Source organism: Nipponia nippon, unplaced genomic scaffold (genome assembly GCF_047370975.1).
Source record: "Nipponia nippon isolate SJK-2023a ecotype South Korea unplaced genomic scaffold, ASM4737097v1 scaffold_4, whole genome shotgun sequence".
NCBI classification, from domain to species: Eukaryota; Metazoa; Chordata; class Aves; order Pelecaniformes; family Threskiornithidae; genus Nipponia; species Nipponia nippon.
The window spans coordinates 67,162,257-67,184,850 of NW_028262358.1; the positions used below are offsets into that span (position 1 = coordinate 67,162,257).

The window sequence follows — 22,594 nt, forward strand, 5'->3', positions numbered from 1 at the left end:
TTTTGTTTTCTCAAAGCACACCTTAGGTTAAATCTAAGTTAACCACAGAAAAGGTCAAATTTTTTTCCAAACTTTTCTGGAGCACAATAAACTTAATATTTTAACAGCTGGCAGCTGTGGTAATTACTTTTAGATGATACCTAAAGTCTGTTGGAGTCTAATTACTCTGATCTATGAACCAGGTAATTAAGGTAAAAACTGCCACATTTTGTTAGACCTCATTAATGTATTTCCTTTGAAAATTGTTAGCTAATGATGGTACATTAAGAGTTTATCCATGAAACAACAATGAATAATTAAAAACTTTGTCCCAGAACATTAAAGGACAGAACAATGTTTAACAGCTCAGTGTCTTGATGGTTATTTCTTAATTTGTGGTGCGAATATCATGCAAGTTTTGGGGAGAAAGGACCAATCAAACTGGGAAAGTGGCACGGAAAGACACAAATAATTTTCTTTTCCTTCATTTACTTGGTATCTGGTTAATAATTCAGGAGGTGTGGAGACTCCCGAGGAGCTGATATTTCTCCGGCTGCCTGGAGCTGGACTAGCAGCACAAAGAGATGCGAGGGCTTGTGCCCGGCAGGCACGCAGCGGCTGGCCATTTCATATGGAAAGCGCTGCTGGGTGTAGCATCACCTTTCAGGCTGTGGATGGGCTCCCTCACACTCCTCCTGCAGGTGTGGAGACACCGCTTCCCAGCACCATGCTGCTGCCTGGGTGGGAGGGCAGGCTGTTCAGGGCAGCCTCGCAAGGTGCCTTCTGGAAGGGTCCTTGCTCAGCTGCTACCGAGGCTGCGAGAGCTTCTTTCAGGCACTCTGGTCCTGGGGGAAAAGCTGGGAGTCCAAATCTCACCCCTAACATCCGTGGAAAACCTTTGAGTGTTGTACATGTGTCAGGAAGGCTGTTGCTACAATGGCTACAAATGAAATGTAGTATGTGAGTGCATCATAGTGAAACCGTGTGCTCCAGTAGAAGAGCAGGTGGTGCATGCATCTCTCCTTCCGAGTGAGAGGGACAGGACAGAGTAACCAACCGAGATACTAGGTACAACCGAAACTGTGCAGCAGACCTAAAATGGTGGCAAAGCAAAGCTGCTTTCCCTTATTTTTACTTATGAGTCTAAGGCTTGTGTTATTCTTAACTATGCTGTAGTGCAAGCTATTATCTGATAGGACGCAGCAGGCACTGGCTGTATTGCCATCCTCTGCTCTCCACCATGGAAAAGGAGCTCCAGCTGTGTCTATTCTCTGGGGAAAGTTTTCATAAGGATGGAGGATCGAAGTCAGGATATTTTCTAAGAAACTTCAACCTCTGGCTGCCTGCGGGTGCCTTGTCCCACTTGCCCACAACCTCTGATGCCAGCTGGTATAATTAATTCCCAATATGTGTTATCACCCAGAAGACCGGGATCAGCACTTGGGTCTGAGTGTGCCAGGCGCTGGGAGGACACACAGTGCAAATACATCTCTCTATCAGTAACCAAATCTAACATATGACACGCTGCAATAAGAAGGGTTAGACATGGGGGAATGGAAAAACAACCTGTGGCTGTACAGCCTATGTAATCACATAAATCAATAGATAGATCAATGTTTTCTTGAGGTAAATGAAATTAATCAAATATCAGAAATCTCTGTTGGTCATGTAAAAGCTGCTACAGAATAAGCTCATTTACTTCAGGACTTCTCAGGACTGGCTCCACAGTACCAAATGAGGCACGCACTTGTTGCAAGGCAGCATACCGAGGGGGTCCATCTGTACTCAAGTATTTAATCTGATAAACCTGAAAGCTTCAAATTTGATTGCAGCTGGTCTGCAAAATAACGACTTTGGTGGGAAACAGTTGAGGCATTGGTTTTGGATCAGAACTTCAAAGAAAAGTTTCGGATGATCATCTGTTAGACCATCAAGGACCTGAGTAATTACATATCTGGTGGGATCCCTGTATACAGGAAAAAGAACAGTCTGAAACATAATATAATTTGCCTGTATTTAATTTTTGTCTCCAATAATGATATATATTATTTATAAAGTCCAAAAAACTAATGAAGTAAGATTTTCTGTGAGGTGTTTTATTTATAAGGAAATGAGTTAAACAAATGAGCTAATTAGGAAAATTAAGGATAAAAATGTTGATTCAATATGAGAGAGATGCACACATGGCTACTCAGGAAATCCTGCTGTAAGAAATTACCAAGGCCAGATTACCAGACACATATCTGCTAAAAGATTAAATCAATCAATGTTGGAACTGCTTTTTCTCAAGAAACTAGGTGCTGTCAAATCCACTTCTTTCAAATCATTATATATTCCCACTGGGTCAAACTTCTGGCTTGAAGCCAAGTCTTCAATCAGTTTTTGTCCTATTTTTCTTCCTGCTTCAGTAGACATAGCCTTTTGCCAGAGCTTCAGCAGCAATCCTCCTTGGAAAGAAACACAACATGACATTGTCAAATTAACATGGAGCACAGGCAGCTTGCGGCACGCAAGGGATGAAGCGCACGTCTGGCAACAAACACCCACCACTCTCCTGTGCACAGTGAAATGTAGACAAAGCTGGAGCGTGCTGATGGGGTAATAATTGCCTACAACTGTGTAGGGAGACACAGGCCATTCATTCATCTCAGGATCCTTTGTATTGATAGGCAACTGGGCTTGTTCCCTTGTCACCAGTGTTACAAGTCAAAATGATTGAAGATGCTTGTTAAGGTCTTGTTCTGCAATTGCACATAGCTTTATGGCTTATGAAGCAGTAGCCTGGTAGTTATAATCATGTACGTCTTTGTTTTTACTCTAAATCAACCAAGAATTTGCACTTCTGCCAGCTAAGGGCTCAAGTTAAAGAAGCAAATTATCCTAATACTTTCATCCAGGCAATGAGCAGCAGCTCTCTAGGAAGCGTGCCTGAACAGTCTAGCATTAGCACCAGTTTGCAGGATAGTCATTGCCTGCTCCCCAGTCCTCTCAGTGCCGAACTTTATGGTGAATAAAGGGTCCACAGAGGAAATCTGAAGGTAAAAAAAGTCTACTAGAAAACGAAGGCGAGTTTATTCTCCTGCAAAACCTGCTTTTGTATAAAACTAGCAACAGCGAAGAACTGAATTTGCACAGTATTGTACAAGGGAGATGAGGAGTTAAGAGGAGAAGGCAGCTAATGGTCCTCTTGCATAGGAGGATGGCAGAAAAGGTGAGGACAGCAGGAAAGGTCTCAAATAACAAGGCATCTGCTGTTCTGCCTTCAGATATCAGTGAGGGGCAGAGCGTAAAAAGTAAAGCTTCTGACTGTCTGTGAGTCAAGAAGCCTTAGAGATAGCACAGCACTCTCTCAATACAGGTTTCTGTAGGACTGGTAGAGGCAGCTAGAGGAAAATAAAGAGTAATCAAACTCTGAATCAAGAAATCAAATCTCACTCTGCATTGCACAGGGTCCCATTCTAAGAGGTACTGAGACCCTCTATCTGCAGCTGAAGTTTGCAGCACCAGAAAAGGACTCCACATCTCATAGGATGTATTTAAAAGTTTGAGGAATTTAACTCTACAAAAACAGTATTGACATTTTGTCATCTGAGTTTTGTAGCAATAAGATCTAGTGTTTCAGGTCCCTGCTGAGGCTGTGGATCCAGACCCAAGTCAAATTTAGTTTAAAGCTCCTTTTCTGGTCTGCAAAGGAGTCACCAGGTTGAGTTAGCAGGCATTTAACTCTCAGCTGAATGCAAAGCCCATCCTTTCAAAGCAGAGTCAGGGAAATCTCTGACCTGCAAGGGATTTCAGCTACAGATTTCATTATGGCTGCACCTGCATGAAACTTCTTCATCCCTCCGTTTCCTTCCCTCTACCGTGTTCGGCATCCATGCCTCTTCTCCTCTCTCCCTCCAGTGCTGCCCTCATCTGCTCTGCTGCCCTGGTGCTCGGCTCCCTCCTTGCTGCCCTGCTGGTGCTGCTTTTCCTTGCTGTGCCCCCCTGCCCTGCAGGAGGTAAGTCAAGAAACCCTGAACTGTGTCACAGGCTACCAGGCGTGGGACAGAGCGGTTAAGGTCCCTATTAAGACTACGAGCACCCCTCGTGCTATGTGGAAGGTGCGCAGGAAGCACTGTGTGATGTGAGGATGCTCTTTTGTAACACTGAATAGCTTCATTAAACGGCCTTTTTCAGCCGTAAACACAGCTGGTGAGAGAATTTTCACTGAAATGAATAGACAGAAGAAGCAGCTCACAAAACAATGCCATAGCTCTGGATATTAGTTTTTCAGTGTATGTTTATATTGTGTTTTCATTTAAAGGTTCAAAATAGCTTTTCTTCACAAAGGGCAAGCAAAAATATCCAACCCAGCAATATCTAGGAACGAACTGAAACCTCGAGAGGGTGTAATTCTGTGTCTCACCGCTGGATGGTGATGCACAACTGATTTTAGCGAACGTGAAGAAGCCGGCATTGTCTAAGGATACAGTTTTGCTGGGACAGATGATATTCTCTGTTAAACCAAAGATTGAGACAAAACCAAAAAAACAAAACCAGAACACTTGTGGACGCACAAACTGTTGTTCATGATCATTTGCCCATTATTTTGTAATGACCTCAACTGATCTAATAACTTCATTTAGAGCTTGAACAGTTTCAGATTTAACTGGTGAAACACAAAGTAGTGTCCGTGTTTCTGAAGTTCCTGTGAAAACTGGAGAAAAAAAAGTAAGATCATCTGCTCCAACAAACGATGCATTTGTCTCATGTGAATTCCTCGCTGCGTATCGTCAGTATCCCATTGCTGCATTTGCTCTCTGGTGTGTTGTTTACTTCTGGTTGTATTTTTAGCTGTACCGTTTTATTGTTAGTCTCTAGGAAGTGTTTATACTATTGTATATCAAAAATCAGTGTGTTCATGTGGAGAAATGTGTAGAAGCAGGGAATAAGATATTAAATATGCATGGATTACGGACATTTGTATGTCAGGCTCGTACCTGTTAATTGATTTGCTTTGTGAAGAACTCTCAGTGAAAGCAGGACTCTATTTTGCTGTGGACTGAAGTCACTAATGGATGGGAGGACATCCCCTTCCACCAGCATCCTCGGGGGCAGGAAAGCCTGGAAGTTGTTTGTGGTCTGTAAATCTGTAGAGAAGTGTGTGGCTGCAATGAAATCTACAGCATTAGCCCAGTCTTCACCGAAATTTGCTTCTGGATGAGAGAGATATTTTAAGCTGAAAGACATTAAAATAAAGATATAATAGATAATTGAAATCCACTGTAGAACACATTAGTCTATCATTTATGTCAAAGATGTTTTGTTCAGTGTAAGATCCTGAGTGGTCTCAGTGCCACGGTGACTTAAAGCCACCTTCCGCACTTTACACGTAATTTCTCCTGGCATCACTGCCTCTCGCCAGATGACATGGCTCCTGACTCAGGCCCTGGCTCCCAGAGAGGATTCAGCATCTCATGTTAAGCCCACAGCCTGCCCACCCATTGCAACCTGGGCAGCCGTCTCTCGCTGGTCATCCCATGCTCCAAGAGAGCAGAAGTAAGAGCAGAGACTAAAGAGTAGAGGCTAAAAGTAGGAAAGCTCATGTGGACTTTGTTCAGACACTGTCCTTCCAAAAAGGCACGCAGGTGGGAAGATCCCCCTTGGCTACCTGTCTCGTCCCCATACCTGTCCTGGAACTTGGGCAGTGCGTAAGCAATGGAGGCGACGTGCGCCCTCCACATGAGATGGAGGGCATCATCCAGTTTGAAGGAGGAGAAGGTTGCAGGGCTCATGGCTTTGTGTTCTGTAGACAACAGATACTGCAGCAACAGGGAGGAAAAAAGGCAGAGAAACGGGGTGGTGGTTTAAGACCAATGAATTTTTCAGACTTACGCACATACCTCATAAAATAGTAAGTTTGCAAACTAAGGGAGATTGCTTTTGAGTAGTTAGAATATGCTGCTTTGTAAGTAACTATAATGTCTGACATAGGGAGAAAAAGGTCATTAACACAGATTTATAAAGTGAATACGTATCCCCACTGAAGTTAACTGGGGTTGCCAGTTCTTTGATTTCAACAGAGTGAGGGTTTTACCTACATAATCTAGGTATTCTATCACAATAATTCAGTGGATTTTTGTATCTGAGTGCCATGGAAGTTTCTGTGCTGAAATATTGGATTCCTTGAAAACCTGTTTATACTCTTTTGGCCACAACTTTCTGGAGATTTTCAGAAAAGAAGAAAATAAATCTTAATGGTTATCATTATGGCTATTTGAGGAGCAGATCTTTTATAATAACTTCTGAAACACAGTGCTTAGGAAAAATAATCTTAAGAAAACAAATCCGATCTTGCTCCTAAAACCTCTACCTTCACTCACAGTTGCCAAGAGGGACTTACGGTTTAAATTTTCTGATCATTATCCATTATTTGACTACCAACAAAAATGTTGAATATAGAAGCCTATCTATAAAAATACTGTCATCTTTGGGATTAGGGAACAGATGAATGAGGAGGAAAGAGAATATCTACTTGCATAAGCAAGTGTCCTTCTGAATGAATTTTCAGCATTTTCAGTTTCTCAGATGTTCAAAGGAATAAATGAACCCTATAAAACCAACACAAGGCCATTTCTCAAGGGTAACATTCTATCTCACATGCTTATTTTGCATTGCTAACATAAGCAGTATAGCAAGAATACAAATATAGCTATTAACAAAACAGTCTCTTGGGACAGACTCCAAAATACAGAATTATCTTAAAGTAAGGGAAAAAATCCATAACCTGTAAAAATCCTGGCCTTCTTAACTCTGACTCACTTTATGTCATGTTTTTCATTTTTTTTGCTTGTTACTTTTATATCAAGCTGTTATTGAAAGCAAACCAAGCTCTCTGAGTCTTACAAATAACAGTAATAATATTTTTAAAAAGTAATATCCTGATATCATTTCCTACAAAATATTAAAAAAAGTAAAATTATTTACTTCAAAATAGGCCTTCCACTTATCCATGAGCTTGGGAATGCGAGACCGGCAGTCAGCAACACTGTAACAGAAATCAGCTCTTCGCTCCTCTGGTGGCAATATTTCTATCTCGTACTGCAGCTGCCCAAAGAGGCCAGCCTCCACTGCCCCCAGAAAGGGTATGACAGCCAGGTAGTAGTTCATACCTGAAACAATCATTTAAAAGGTGAATGTGTTAACTACATGCAAATGAAAAATTCCTGCACAGAAAAATGAAAACTCTCCCATACCAAATGCAACCGTTTCAAATTGCCACTGATACAACTGTGTTCAGCAGTGGGACGTATGTACCGAAATGCACTAATGATGATATCTGTATTGATTTAGATGTGATTTGTAATATTCTTTTATATATTGTCCTTTAATAGCCTTGTATGAGCTGACAGTGTGCTATACTTTGCAGGAAAGGACAAACAACTGAAAAAAGTTAGATCTTTATAGGTTGTCATGGACAGGTCATCAAAAGTCTCTCAAATATTAGTTGGAAACTAAGTAGAGAAAGACTAAGTGGTACTCCATGAATATTGTTTTCATTAAAAATCTCTTCTATGCATGCTAGGTATAAGAAAGAAAAAGGCAAATACTAATGATATTTTACTGGAAAATACGAGCTTTGCTTTTAAAAAATATTTTGCTCACTGAAAACTTCTTGAAAATTACCTCAGTTTGTTTTAGATTTATTTTAGGATAATGGTTTCCTTTGGTCTGATCCATAAGCTGGAGCAGTCAGACCCAGCACGTAGGAAAAACAGGTTCAGTTCTCACCTGTGCCAGACCATGTCTCCAGTGAGAGTGCCCATAGGGCTATTTGGTATTCTTCATTTGAAAGGAGGATTTTAAATTCTCCTCTTAATTGTGTCCTTTTTGTAGAAATAAAGTTTAATAACTTTCAGTGAAGAAGGAGCCTGGAGACCAGCTGTTCTCCCTCTTGGATGGGTACTCCTGAGCCGTTACGCTGAGAAGTCATTTGCTTGTGCTGGGTCTCAGGGCCACGGACTGCCTAGGTGTTTTGTACACAGTCCCAGCAGTGAGGACCAAAGTCATCAAAACCTGACCACCTACCATGTATCCCTGTCCTACTCATGGGAAACTGTTGTTCCACCTCCTGTATGTGGGCCTGGCTGGGAATTCAGGAGGAAATGTATAGCCAGTCAGAAGAGCAAAGGAAAAGTCCCAAGTGGCGAGAAGACAGTGTCACACTGGGAGTCATTGTTGAGCTGGGCCTTGCTTCTTGTTCACTATTTTCATGAGAATTGTTGAAACCTGGATTTCACATCAGAAAGTACTTACAGTCTTTTAAATGGGCTTGCATATATTACATATTTATACCTGCTTGGGGGACTCAGAGGGCAGAAGACAATGCAGGAAAGGACCATACTGAATATTATTCTAGGCAAAAAGGACTGAACTTCTTGAGCAGGGAGCATCTCATACATCTTGGGGTGTATTAAATGGGAGTTTCTGGTTTAAGCTCATTCCCAGCTTTGTATGACTACTCATGCCAGAGAGGGCTGCCCTGAAGGCCAGCCAAACCACTTACATCCTCAGATGTAAGACGTAAGAGATGTTTCTGTGAAGTCTGAAAGACTTTTTTGCATGTTCCTGCTGCAACAGGGTAAATCAAGGCTGAGTTTATTCATTTTCTGGAGGCAACAAAATTGGTATGATGCAAACATGCAGTGTTTAGAAGTGAAGAGCAGGAATGCAAACACTGAGAAAGTAAAGGTGGTGGTTTCTGTTTCAGAAAGGTCTCCTGCTTGCACAGAGCTATGCAATGGCCCTTCTTACTTGTCACTGCATGGGACACCTTCCCACAGAGGACCTAGTGCTAGTCACCCACAGAGATGGGAAACTGAACTTAGTAGCTGGAGTGAGTATCACACTAAGCTTTGGTTTTAGTCTAAATTTACATTTTAAATTTACTCTATGCTTATGTCTTTGATCACTTGAAGATATACACATTTAATTTCTGGCTTACAGCCAGAAGCTTCATTCCAAGGGCCCCTACAAGAAAGCGCTCATGTGGCTGGGAAGAGACAGAGCTGCTCGCTGCAGTCCGCCAGCAGGTTTGGTGGAAAGGGGACTTGTGACAGGACAGCAGAGAAGCTGAGGGAGTGAGGGACAGAAGTGATGGAGGGAAAATGTGCTACAGGAAAAAGAACATGAGGCTTTCCCTTCCCTAGGAAGGGAAAGAATATTTAAACTGGAGGACTTACAAGGCCTTTTACCTCCTTAAAACCAAAAAATATTTCAATCATTTTATTGCCTTTAGATACAAGTAGTGATTGTAACCAATAGGTCAGGCTTGTTCCCACCCCCCATCCTATCTGTCAGTTCTCTTTCTGAAAAAATAGAAGATAAACTTTCCAAAAGAGTCAGAGTTCCAGTTTCTGAAGAAAAATGGGAGTCTAAAAATATTGACTTTGACCTAGAGCAGATAAAAAGTAAATTTTAGGTTTTTTAAAATAATATGTTCATTCAGCTTTTGCATAATGGAAACAAAAACATCTTTTGGGGGATTCTATTGGACTGGTTGGAATATGTTACTCAGTTTGGGTGTAGGCAAATTAATTAAATATTTTTGATTTATCAAATGAAAAAAATTTAACTGTTGTTTATGTTTTTTCATGGGGTCAGAAAAAATTTGTCTTGTAAGATGAACTCTGGAAATCTAGGTATGCATTGTTGTTTGAGGTTTCTATTTCCATATAGACACTGACTGTAAAAATACCAGAGGGAAACAGGCTACACATGCTCTTGCACTTGAGACAGTGAGCATTGTAATATCGGTGCTTTCTCTATTGATGCTACAAGTGTTATTCCTTGGGCTGCCCTGTGCAACAACAAATGGATACCCTTAAGTTGCATGTGGCATTCCAGATCACTTCCTTTCCTCTTCTGCAAAGCTCTTAGCTAGAAATGGATACAACGTTATTTTCCTTTCTATGTAAAAATCTGGTTATAGTATCCTGTCTCACACACTATTATTTCTCCCATGATCCCAGCAGTGGACCTGCCCTTATGTCCCACAAGAAGATAAGGTGCCCTGCCACATCTACAAGGAGTGATGCCAACAGCACATATGGCTGAGTTAGCTCACAGTTGGTCCTTCAGTAGAGTTTGTCACTTTGCCTTTTCTCTGCACTGCCTAGTGCAAAGGTGGTTCCAAATTTGATGCCACCATCATTGAGATGACACTGCTTCCTGCAATGCATATTTGCTTAGGTGTAGTGGATAGACCCATTCTCCTGTTACATCTATGATATACATTTCTACAAATGAAATTCTTGTTTCTCTCAGGCTAAGAGAAACCACATTTTAACTTGATCCCTCCAGTTCAACAGGGCAACATATGAATGGCCTGAATTATTAAAAGTATCCAGGAACTTTGGACATTTCCATTTTTGGGAAGACTGAATTATCTGGATGTGTATTTTTAGAGATATTGAGGAAAACACTGAAAATGCCAGTGGCACTGACATTGGAAATTCAGACCTTTACACTTCTCTCTGTCTTCAGTTTGTTGCTACTTATCGGAATAATGAGAAAAACAAAACAAAACAAAACAAAAAAAAAACAAACAGAATTTCAGCCTACTAGAACTCCAAAGCCAATATTAAAGAGAACAGAAATTGTCTGATAGCTCATGTACACCAGGTCAAAGTATTAACTGAGTTTCAGCTCGGTACTTAAAAGCCTGCTGGATAAATGTTGTCAGTGCGATGAAGGTAATGAAGTTATTTGGATATTGTGGGCACAAAGTCTCCCTTTATTTCATTCTACTGACCACAGTGAAGTTGTGGAGGTGCAACTGAAGGCAGAAAAGTCCTGTCAGATTTGTATTACTGAGAGCGATGCAAGAACCACAAAGATTCTGCTTGACATTCTCACGCAAAGTTTTAGTTTGAAGTACTAGCATCTAAACAGAACAAATCTGCTCTGGAGTAATTGAAAACTGTAATTTCTACAAATGTCCACCAATATAGATACCCATCATGGTGTTTCTCACATGTTTTTGCATGCATTTGCATGCATCTAAACATTGTTAAGGCTGCAAATTTGCATTTTTTTCCTTCCTCAAATAAGTTATCAAAGTCAATTAGCTTTCATTTACTCACTCACACTTAGGTGTCTTGCTGCAAGTTTTTGATGGAGAATCATATAGCACTGGAATTACTTTGTAATACAGAAGTTTAAGGGGAAGAAAGATTCTAAATTGCCTTCTAGGACACTAACCATATTTCAGAGAAGAACAGTGTAATAGCATATACTTACAGGACCACCAGCTTCTTACAGATATGCACAGGAGGTCTCCATCTTCATCACCACAGGAAGTCACACTGGAAGGATCTGCTAATCTGCCTGAATCAAATGAGATAATACACCAAATACTTGTCAGTCTTTTTCACACAAGAAATCCCACTGAGGTGAAAAAAATATATAGGAGTAAAGCATGAAGAATTTTGCTCAGAGAAGCAGAACGATTACTGTTGTTTTGCTTCATAAACTATTGTTCCTCGAGTAGCTGAATTTCTCAGTCAATACTTCATGCTGTGCATAGTAATTTGATTGTGTTTTACAGTTCAATTTATTCCTCACTGTAAATGTATTCTGAGAATTTATGGAACTGTCTGAAAGTAGGACATCACAGTGATATTTTTATGGACATATAAATACACATGCACATACAAGCATAAACACACGCATAACTGATTCATCATTTTCAATAGATGCAGGGCTGCTAGTGTAGGAGAGCTGCTTAACGAGCAGAATCACACAAATTAAATGTGCTAGTAATTGTCTCACCTAATTGGGTTGTGTGATACAGAATCCCTTCCAGTTTAACGACGCATGCAAACATGGCCTTACTGTGGAGCTAAGCATGCAAACGTTGTTGTACCTCATTAGCAGGGTTTTCAAGCATCTGTGCTGTAGCAAACGTGCAAGACATTTCACAATTATTTGTGACAGCATGTAAGGCATATTTTACTTTAAGCACGTGATGTGGAAAAATAGCCTAATTCCTGAAAGCATAATGTACATGTACATTATGTGGTAATTAGTCATATAGTGAGTCAGGAAGCCTGCTTTAAGTGTGTGATGTGAAATTACCATGGTCAGGTCCAATGACTTGAGCTATTCCAGAAGCTCCCAAACTCTGCCCTGCAGAGCACTTACTCTCTGACGAGTCAGCTGAATGCCAACACTGTCATTTCTGTCAGATTAGAACTAAACCTCATCACATTCTTTAAAAACCAAACCAAATTTTCTGATACTTTTTGCCTGAGAAGGAGAGATGATCATGAACCATGTACATACACATTATCTTAATTATCCTCTCCAGCTGACTGGACAGAGCTTGTGGTTTGGGGCATGCTGCCTGCTCAAGCCTGCATCTTTCAGTAGCAGAGCACTGAAAGCATGAACTTGCAGTGGTGAGGAATGCAGTTCAACAGGATTTTTTTTTTAAAGAAAAACGATATTTTTTAATATACAGAAATTTTTTTTTTCAAGATTCTGTTTTGACACAGGGCAACAGAAATAGGCAACAGTGGTTCACTGGTGTGCAAAGGGGATGAATGGGAAGGGTGAAGGAAAAGGAGAAAAAGAAGACAAAATGTTGGAGAAGAATTGTACATGAGATTTACCAAAGATTGTTAGCCTAGGTGTTTTGGGAAAATGAAGAGTGCTGGGCAGTATTGGTGGTAATTATAAGATATGTATAAATTACTTGGAGCTGGAAGCAGTAACCCTACTTCCAGGTCTACACTCCAGGTTTTGTCCTCTTGTCTCCCTCCTATTCCCTGTGCTTAACATGATTGTTATGTCAGTCTTCAGGTCTACCCAAGCTATCCCAGTCTTTCTCTGTATTGAGAGTGCCTCCCAGCTGTATGTCTTTAGCAAATATGTGCAACCTCATCAGCAAGGTTTCTCTGCTATTTTTTGTGGCAAGGCTGTTAATGAAAAAGCTAAATACAGTTGTTCTCAAGAATGATAATTGAAGAACTCTGAGCATATCCTCCATTTAGCTGTAAACTTCCCTTAGCAACACTTGTCACTAAACTCTCCTTTAGGTGTTTCCTTACCAGATTTGAAATTCCCCTTTTCATTCCTATTTTGTAAAATGTCATTAAAAACTTTCATAGAATCATGGAATCATAGAATTGTTTAGGTTAGAAAAGACTTTTAAGATCATCAAGTCCAACCTTAACCTAGCGCTGCCAAGTCCACCACTAGATCATGTCCCTAAGCACCACATCTACATGTCTTTTAAATACCTCCAGGGATGGAGACTCCACCGCTTCCCTGGGCAGCTTGTTCCAATGCCTGACTACCCTTTCAGTGAAGAAATTATTCATAATATCCAATCTAAACCTCCCCTCGTGCAACTTGAGGCCATTTCCTCTTGTCCTATCACTTGTTACTTGGGAGAAGAGACCGACCCCCACCTCGCTACAACCTCCTTTCAGGTAGTTGTGGAGAGCAATAAGGTCTCCCCTGAGCCTCCTTTCCTCCAGGCTAAACAATCCCACTTCCTTCAGCCGCTTTTTGTAAGACTTGTGCTCTAGACCCTTCACCAGCTTCGTTGCCCTTCTTTGGACACGCTCCAGCACCTCAATGTCTTTTTTGTAGTGAGGGACCCAAAACTGAACACAGCATTTGAGGTGTGGCCTCACCAGTGTCAAGTACAGGGGGACAATCACTTCCCTAGTCCTGCTGGCCACACTGTTCCTGATACAAGCCAGGATGCTATTGGCCTTCTTGGCCACCTGGGCACGCTGCCAGCTCATATTCAGCTGGCTGTCAACCAACACCCCCAGGTCCTTCTCCACTAGGCAGCTTTGGCAGTGATAGGTTAACAGTTGGACTCGATGATCTTCAGGGTCTTTTCCAACCTTAAGGATTCTATGATTCTATGATTCCAGCCACGCTTCCCCAAGCCTGTAGCATTGCAAGGGGTTGTTGTGACCCAAATGCAGGACCTAGCACTTGGCCTTGTTGAACCTCATACCGTTGGCCTCAGCCCATCGATCCAGCCTGTCCAGATCCCTCTGTAGAGCCTTCCTGCCCTCCAGCAGATCAACACTCCCACCCAACTTGGTGTCGTCTGCAAACTTACTGAGGGTACACTCGATCCCCTTGTCCAGATCATTGATAAAGATATTAAACAGAACTGGCCCCAGTACTGAGCCCTGGGGAACACCACTTGTGACTGGCCGCCACCTGGATTTAACTCCATTCACCACAAGTCTTTGGGCCTGGCCATCCAGCCAGTTTTTTACCCAGTGAAGAGTACACTTGTCCAAGCCATGAGCAGACAGGTTCTCCAGGAGAATGCTGTGGGAAACAGTGTCAAAGACTTTACTACAGTCCAGGTAGACAACATCCACAGCCTTTTCCTCATCCACTAAGCGGGTCACCTTGTCATAGAAGGAGATCCGGTTAGTCAAGCAGGACCTGCCTTTCATAAACCCATGCTGACTGGGCCTGATCACCTGTTGTCCTGTACGTGCCGCATGATGACACTCAGGATGATCTGCTTCATAACCTTTCCCAGCACTGAGGTCAAGCTGACAGGCCTATAGTTTCCTGGATCCTCCTTCCAGCCCTTCTTGTAGATGGGTCACATTTGCTAACCCGTAGGCGACTGGGGTCTCCCCATTTAGCCAGGGCTGCTGCCAGGTGATTTGAAGTGGCCTGGTGAGCACTTCTGCCAGCTCCCTCAGTACCCTTGGGTGAATCCCGTCTGGCCCCATAGACTTGTGTGTGTCTACGTCATGTAGCAGGTCGCTAACCATTTCCCCTTGGATTATGGGGGCTTCATTCTGCTCTCCATCCCTGTCTTCCAGCTCAGGGGGCTGGGCACCCCAAGAACAACTGGTCTGACTATTACAGACTGAGGGAAAGAAGACATTAAGTACCTCAGTCTTTTTCCTTGTCCTCTGTCACTATGTTTCCCCCCACATCCAATAAAGGATGGAGATTCTCCTTAGCCCTCCTTTTGTTGCTAATGCATTTATAGAAACATTTTTTGTTGTCTTCTACAGCAGTAGCCAGATTAAGTTCTAGCTGGGCTTTGGCCCTTCTATTTTTCTTCCTGCACAACCTCACAACATACTTGTAGTCCTCCTGAGTTGCCTTCCCCTCCTTACAAAGGTCGTAAACTCTCCTTTTATTCCTGAGTTCCAGCCAAAGCTCTCTGTTCAGCCAGGCCGGTCTTCTTCCCCACTGGCTTGTCTTTTGGCACATGGGGATGGTCAAAGAAGGGAAAGAGGAAAAAGCTTGCCTAAACTCCAGCCAAATTCTTCTTGCTGCTCTCTGGTGGCCAGCTAGTTGCCTGCTTGGATTTTGCTTACTCTACCTCCTTTTCCTCCTTTTCCTCATTTTGACTTAGCAGTTAATTTTCCATTAGGTGTGACTAAATGCTGACAGCCTTCCTTCAGCACCAGCTGCAGCGCCTCTGCTTCTTCCAAACATACAACTTCAGCCAAACCACCACCTCACAAAACTACAGATTGCAACCAATAAAGAAAATAACAGGCAGACAGAAGCATTTGCTTACACCTGGTTACCAGCAGGCACAAGTTCCTGAAAACATCATTGACTTTTATTCCTATCTTCCCACCTCTCCCAGTTGGTAGAACAAGGCAAGTCAACTCCAGCTTTGAACAGAAAGCTTCACTGCAAGCTGTGTGTGAGGCAGCGTGTGGGAGAACACGTTCTCTGATAAAGCCCTCGATAAGATACTGCAGCCTTAGCCTCAAAGGGCCTTTCACATGTGTTTCTGTGTCCGATTCCCTGGCATGGCCAATAAGCAAACAAGAATGACCACCCCAGATAACAACCAGCTTTTGGGCGATGAGCTATTAGAATTTGGACATAATTTAAAAAATAAAACAAAACCAACCAACCAAACAAAAAAACCCAACAAACAGAACAAACCTTAATTTTGTAAAGAACATATTTAGAAAATAATGAGGCTACTACTAAACTGATCAAAAATGGCAAATGGTAACAAATTCTCAGATGGAGAGGTGGACTTTCAATTATCTGTATTAGAAATGAAACTCAAACCACTGATAAAAGATCATAACATTAACAACCCAAAAACCCCTATCAGTTAATGATTTAAGAACCGCACTGCAGAGTGCAGGACTTAAAATATACCTACTGTAAATTGGAACAACTGAGAATATCTTTTCAAAGATTTTCAGCTAACTGAAATATTACCCATCTAAACCACAGATCTTCTAGATTCTGACCAGTCCCGTGTTTAGCAATACCTTTTCCTATTAGGAAGTTTAACAGCTATTGCTCAACAAGGCAAGGGTGTTCCCGTCATTCAGGATTTCTCTTTCAAAACGGCAGCTTAGCTTGGTATGTCAAAATTTACACTGTCTGAGGCTATACGGGGCTTGCGATGCAGAAACCTTGGAAAGGATGATCCAAAGTGGGTCTGGTAAACACTTAGCTGTTCCAGTAGCTTAAGGACATAACTCATACCTGTACGAAATTGCCACCCATGCTGCAACGGTAATCCCCAGAGAATATTGCCAAAATTTTGGGATCCAAAGGCAGTAAAATATTTGGCTGAAGAATTTAGCAAGTTCTTGTACACTCCCAGTCGTTCTTGATAGTTCCAAGCATTGATGACACTTTTGTTATCCTTTACTAGGAAATCCAGCAGGTTTTCAGGGGCAAGGTCCCACAGAGGGGGATAGACATCTTCTCCAGTGGCATCTTTTTCACTTTGTGCTGTGGCAATCACTGGACTCAGGGTAACAGTCACTATAAGAAGAGCATGTATGCCAAAGTAGGGCTGCATTGTGAAGGTTTGTGACCCAGGTGTTTGTAGCTGCAGGGCTTTTATCAAGGAAAGGTGAGGGTTGGGCAAAAAAGGGTGAGTCAGATGCAGAGGTTTCCATCTCCCTTCCTTCTTTCCTGTGACCTTGACATGGAGTTGCCAGATTAGCAAGCTGTGAGTAATGCTCTGTCCTCCCCATGGCATCTGGGGAGCAGCAGCAGATGTTTAAGAGGGTTCAGTAAGACCAGAAAATGTCCAAATCTGTGCTGCCCGTGGCATATACCCACCCTCCCAAAAAGCTGAGGTGCTACAGTACTGATTGTATAGTTGCGTTATCAACCTTTTTGTCCCCGTGTTTCTTACTAGCTGTCACCTTCTCCTTCCCTGACTAATTCCTTCAGGTAAAGAAGGGACAGCAATGCCACAGAGCTCACCCCAAAACAGGCACAGGCAGGGTTAGGTTAGAGCTGAGGTGCTCTGAGGAGGGCTCCAGGCGCCGACCAAGGAGTAGCAGTAACATAAGGCAGGTGCTGCTGTTGGCACCTTAGTCTTTTGGCCTTGGGACAACTGCCTGCAGCATTCAGATCCTAAAAGCATTGAAGGCAGCCAAATCAGCCTGGTTGCATGTCGCACAGCACCTGGATAGCTGTATGTTTAGTGTTTGTTTGTTTGTCTTGTGTGGAAATGGTTATTATAAAGATCTAAAGTCTCCTACTAAACCTCCATGATCTTGTAGACTCCAAAGGGAATACAAAGGCCACCCATCCACTGATAAAATCAGTGGCTGACTAAGTTACACTCCAACAAAAATGGAACTGTCCAGCTACGTTCACCTCACCTACTTCTAGGACTTTATAATCTCCAGCTGCTTTTTCTCAGATAAGCAATGGTTACAAAAGAGCACTCAGCAAACAAACACTTAATTTCTTATCTCTGTAGCCTTTCTTTCACATGAGAAAAATTGCAAATGCCTAATTTCTTTGAATTAATTCTGTGAGTTTTGGTTGGGCTTCGTGTGTTTAAAGTACCTTAAACCCTGGATGCGAGCAAGTCAAAACTGGCTGCAAACTTTCGACAGTAAATTTAAAAGAAATGTATCAGTTCAATTCAAAAATTTTCCATCTTCTCTATTTATTAAGGAGACTTTTTAGTAAATAGCATAATTTTTCAATGGTCACTTTTTATTTTCGGCTCCACTACTGAGAAAGAAACCCAAAGACTTTTGAAAAACAATCAGTGTTCAATACAGATTAGCACAGATCTGAGAACACTTTTCCTAATCATGCTGCCTGACAGAGGTTTCAAATAACCAAGTTGTTCTTTCATTAAGTTTCTATGGATGGGATTTATCTAACCCAACTGTGGACATTTAAACATTAACCTAGCTATGTAGATTCCCTCGATAGCCAAAGCAGAGGATCAGGTATGTCCAGAATGTAGCTCGTTTAAAATATACCACTGAGAGATGTATTGCTCTTGACTGACTGTAGAGGGAGTTGAAATTACAGGTTTAGCTTTAGACATAGAAAAAGACTTCCAGATTAAATAAAATCAATATTGTTTTTACCTACTTTCACATAATAGTTTCAGAAATGTTTTCAAAGGTATTTGTTTTTTCTTGAAAGATGACATTCTACAAAATAATGCTGAGGATAAATGTCAAGAACTGTGTTGTTTTTATATATATATATTAGGCTCTAATTGAGGTAATGGGCAGTGAGGCTCACCTGAAAAGCAAGGATCCTGAAAGGCATTAGCTAGGGCACAAGATACATGGAGGAAACCTGTGATTCTATGACATAAAAGGCACAAAGGTCACAATAGCACTAGGGCAGAAATTTTAGTTGGAAACATGAAGGAGTGAGAGTTATTTTTACCATCACTGAAAGAAGTGTCCTGTTTGGGAGTCTAAACTGGCAGGCACACAAATATGAATTACTAGTCTGGATGCAAAAACATACTTTCTCAAAAGACTTACAATAAATAATTAAGATAAATTAATGACATAATGCTTGCCTTATGTCAAATTTTGAGCTATTTGATAAAAAAGGTCTGTGCTATACACTAAATGGTAAATAATGTAAAACAAGAATACGCCTACTAGACAGACTCTGCTGAATTCCTTCATTTCTTGAAGTTTGAGCCTTTTGCCTTATTATGGTGACAAAGGACTTCAACAACCCAGTTAATCTTTAAAGTGTCAATAATAATTTTTAAATTAATATAATAAAAATATTCTTCCTGGAAAATTTTATAATTAATTTTATAGCTCTTACACCCTTTTCCACTTATCTGTGTAGGCAAATAAGTTGCTGAAATTTTTATAAGACTTTAAGGACAACAGCTTTCCTTCAAGAAGTCTCTGCATTGCCGTTTCCAGCTTGGAATCCTGTCCTGTTGGTTTGCTGCCCTGAGAGGGAAGAGGGGAGGATTCATGTGACATCAAAGGGATGTGAGTGGTGTTGGTATTGGATCTTGAGTCATACCATCCCTTCAGGGATGTCAGCATTTTAAATAAGTGGAAGATTAAGGAAGACTATTAGTAATGTCAGCATCACTATTCTATTTACCACTGTCTTAATAAGTACTCTACCAGTTACTCAGTACAGCTGTGCTCTTACAGACATTGTAACAGATGCAAGTCCTGGAAAAGACTGTAGATAGTGATAGATGGTGCATTTGGGTCTGATATGTAATTGTTGTCAAGTTTCAAGAGAGAACACTATAGTTTTGAGCTGGGCTGCAAAGTTTGCTTCAAGATAACTGCAGAAAAGCTGATAAGCATCAATTAGATTAGTTGAGGTGACTGTAAGAAGAAATGGCAGCCCATGTTTAAGTAAGTCCCAAAACTATCAAAACATAAAGTTCCTTAGTCCTGATGGGACGCGCTGAGGAAGGAACTGGCAAGCCAGTGAGGAAGAGGCATCAGTGCTATCACTGGAATGAACTCAGAACTGATGCAGAGCTTTGCAGGTGAGAAAACCTTCAGGTAACCTGGGGAGGTCACTATCCTTCAGTCACATAAAACAGCACTGAAAGGAAGGGTTCACCCACTTTCTTTTAGGGTAAATTTCCTAAGGAGAAGAAGAATGAGTTTTCATTTAGATGGGATATTGGTCTGGATGAGCCTCCCTGTCACCTGTCACCCTTTTTTCATTCCCTGACTCTCCCACCAGTGATTGTGAGGGCTGCTTGACTGCAAGCCATTCCAGGGAAAACAAGACCACACTGTAGCTAAAGGTATTCTTCATGTATTTCACTGGATAAACTTGTAGCAGTGAATATATTTAGGTTGCTTAACAATCTCTGTTGCTATTGTCTGCAGCTATTGCTTTGAACAGACTTGCTATTTCTTTTTGTCACAGGCCTTTGCTATTTGGCAGGGAGAATCTCTCTGGCCCCAGTGTCCTCCAGCAAAACCCCATGACAGGGCTATAAAAGGGATTTTAAATTGCTGCTTCACTTCTCTTAGGCGTGGTTGTGAGTAAAGGTCATCAGCCAAAGCCCCTGGCCACATGAGTGGACTCTACCACTAATGCAGCAACACATGTTATGGTAAGAGCATCAGGCATCCGAGGGGAAGTTACGTTGCGTGTGTGGTGGAGCTAGCAGGAGGTGCTGTATCCTTGTATCCTGGCTCCTCCATACATCCTTAGACGTAAAATTTCTCCTTCTTTGGAAAACATCATTCTCTCGTTATCTATTAATCCTGTACTCCCCTCTGCAAAAGCTTTCCCATGTTATCTGCTGATCTTGCCTCACCAGGAAGAGTAACCTGTGCTGCAGATCTGACAATTCAGGCTTTAAATTGTGCTGATAAATCCTGTTGATGAAGGATGGTAATAATCAAATATCCACTTTGTCTTTTTTTTTTTTTTTTTTAACAGAAGCAATCTACTGAATTGGGCATACACAGTAGCACCAAAAAAAAATTAAAATTAAATTTAAATAAACTGATAATGAATAATGTTCCAAATAAAACCCAATTGCTCCTATTTTAGGAAATACCAGATTCATAGTTGTGGTGGGATATCTACCACATGCAGTTTTTCTTTCCCAGATGAAGCAGTCATTTTTCTGTGAGGCTGGCTGGGTGAACGACTGGCTGGATAAATGGCTACAAAGACAAGTGTAAATCCAATGTTTCCAGAGTTCCAATTCCTAATATTAAGAGAAGGTGAACTACCGGCAAGGTAAAAATATTGATTTAGGATCAAGCCTGTACACAAGATGTGTAATGGGTACCTGATGCTGTCCCAGATGCACCCTTTCAGATCAGAGTGCTCCAGAGGAGGAGTACAGGCAATACTCAAATTTCCTGAGCTTGCCTGCTTGCAGGACCAATGTTAAGATATTTACATAAAAAAACCAACCAAACAAAACCCCCTGCATCAGACCTGAAACAGGAAAATTTGAATCAACCTATGTTTTTCATTTTCATAAGGATATCATGGAGGTGTATTTACCTTATAGGTTAGTTCAGATGGTACTATAACCTTCACGTCTTTTTGTTATCTTCAGCCCAGAAGGTGAAGGTTAAACTGATCATGGAGTTAAATATCTGTAGCGCTTAGCACCTACAGATGTATGGTCTTCATCATCACCTCTTCCACAACACTTATCATAAAAGACATCAGCCTTATTTTCATAACGTGATGGATATCATTCCTTTGAGGCAGACCACACTAAACCCCCACTCACTGAAACACATATTTAAAATTTGGTGAAACCAGAATAGATAGATATATTCCTGAGAGCATCAGGGTTGTAAAGAATTGTCTAATGTAGGAAGATGACAGTACATTTTTAATATAATATGTCTATTTTGTCTCAGAGATAGTTACTCAAATACAGCCCTAAGTCTGCAAATAAATGCAAGGAAATCTTTTGGCTGTTTGTTTGTGTATCACTAGGGAAAGAGCAAACTGCAGAAAAAAGTACCAGAATCACATTGTGAGTTGGCTTTTTTTCAATCTTTCATTAATTATGCATCCATTTATAAGACAAATTAACTGAATCTTCACTTATATTTTTAGCATGGCATTTTAATTAGATGAAAATGATAATAAGTGGGAATAGCTAATTAGAAAAAAATCAGCATAATGGCAAAGATTCATTAAAAGAAGGGCACAAACATCCAAAGCAGTAAATCTGTATTTAGATGCTAGCGCCCACATTAACTGATGTGAAGTATGCAAAATGACAGCATCAATTAGAAACTTGGACCAAAACAGCCTTTTTGCCATTTGGACGGAGTAAACAATTAATTCAGAAATTTAAATCAGGAGCTATTTTCACCTCTTGAAACTCAGAGACTGCAGAGAAAATTTTCAGAGGACTGTGATCCATCTTCTTCCAGCTGCAGCCATTTTCCTTAAACTGAAAAAATAAAAGGGAGGGGGAGGGGAGAAGCTTGCTTGCAAGAAAGGAAAGGAGAGTTAGCAAACATGTTTCTCGAAGAAATAAATTAGTCTTTATTGTGTAAGCAGGAAAAAATAAATTTTGGTACAAGGCAACTCAAAAGAAATGTAGTAAAATAAAAGACAGGAGGTATAAATCATCCTTGCCTTTATTGCCTAATTTTGCTTCTGTCGTGGGAAAGAATAACACTCTTGTTGTCTCTAATTGATATTCTGTGTTGGTATACAACACAGTGATTTTGTTCTGCTGTTTCATTTGCAATGACAGAGGAAAGAAGGGTTATTTTCAAGAAAAATAGATTTCAGTCATGTTTAGAGAAGTGTGAATAACTCGCTAGAAACAAATTCCAAACCTATTTGATTAAATTAAGATGTCATTTCTGAA

At 41.1% G+C, this 22,594-nt stretch overlaps 1 protein-coding gene across 1 annotated transcript; it reads right to left on the reverse strand.

The window, feature by feature from the left end:
• Nucleotides 1–2,238: 2,238 nt before the first annotated feature.
• CUNH6orf58 (chromosome unknown C6orf58 homolog) lies at nt 2,239–16,810 on the reverse strand. Its single transcript, XM_009460835.2, has 6 exons — nt 16,489–16,810; nt 11,260–11,346; nt 6,946–7,130; nt 5,647–5,780; nt 4,959–5,197; nt 2,239–2,426 (listed from the first exon to the last, which is right to left on the reverse strand). Exons 1-6 carry the CDS (start codon nt 16,808–16,810, stop codon nt 2,239–2,241), a joined length of 1,155 nt encoding a protein of 384 aa, XP_009459110.2.
• Nucleotides 16,811–22,594: the final 5,784 nt, after the last annotated feature.

What these genes read in the sequence shown, in the direction of transcription:
- CUNH6orf58 (XM_009460835.2), bottom strand. Translation starts at nt 16,810, where the DNA reads ATGCAGCCCTACTTTGGCATACATGCTCTTCTTATAGTGACTGTTACC. An exon ending in TGGGTGGCAATTTCGTACAG is followed by an intron (nt 11,347 to 16,488) that starts GTATGAGTTATG and finishes CATTTGATTCAG; the next exon opens with GCAGATTAGCAGATCCTTCC. An exon ending in CTGCCCAAGTTCCAGGACAG is followed by an intron (nt 5,198 to 5,646) that starts GTATGGGGACGA and finishes AATGTCTTTCAG; the next exon opens with CTTAAAATATCTCTCTCATC.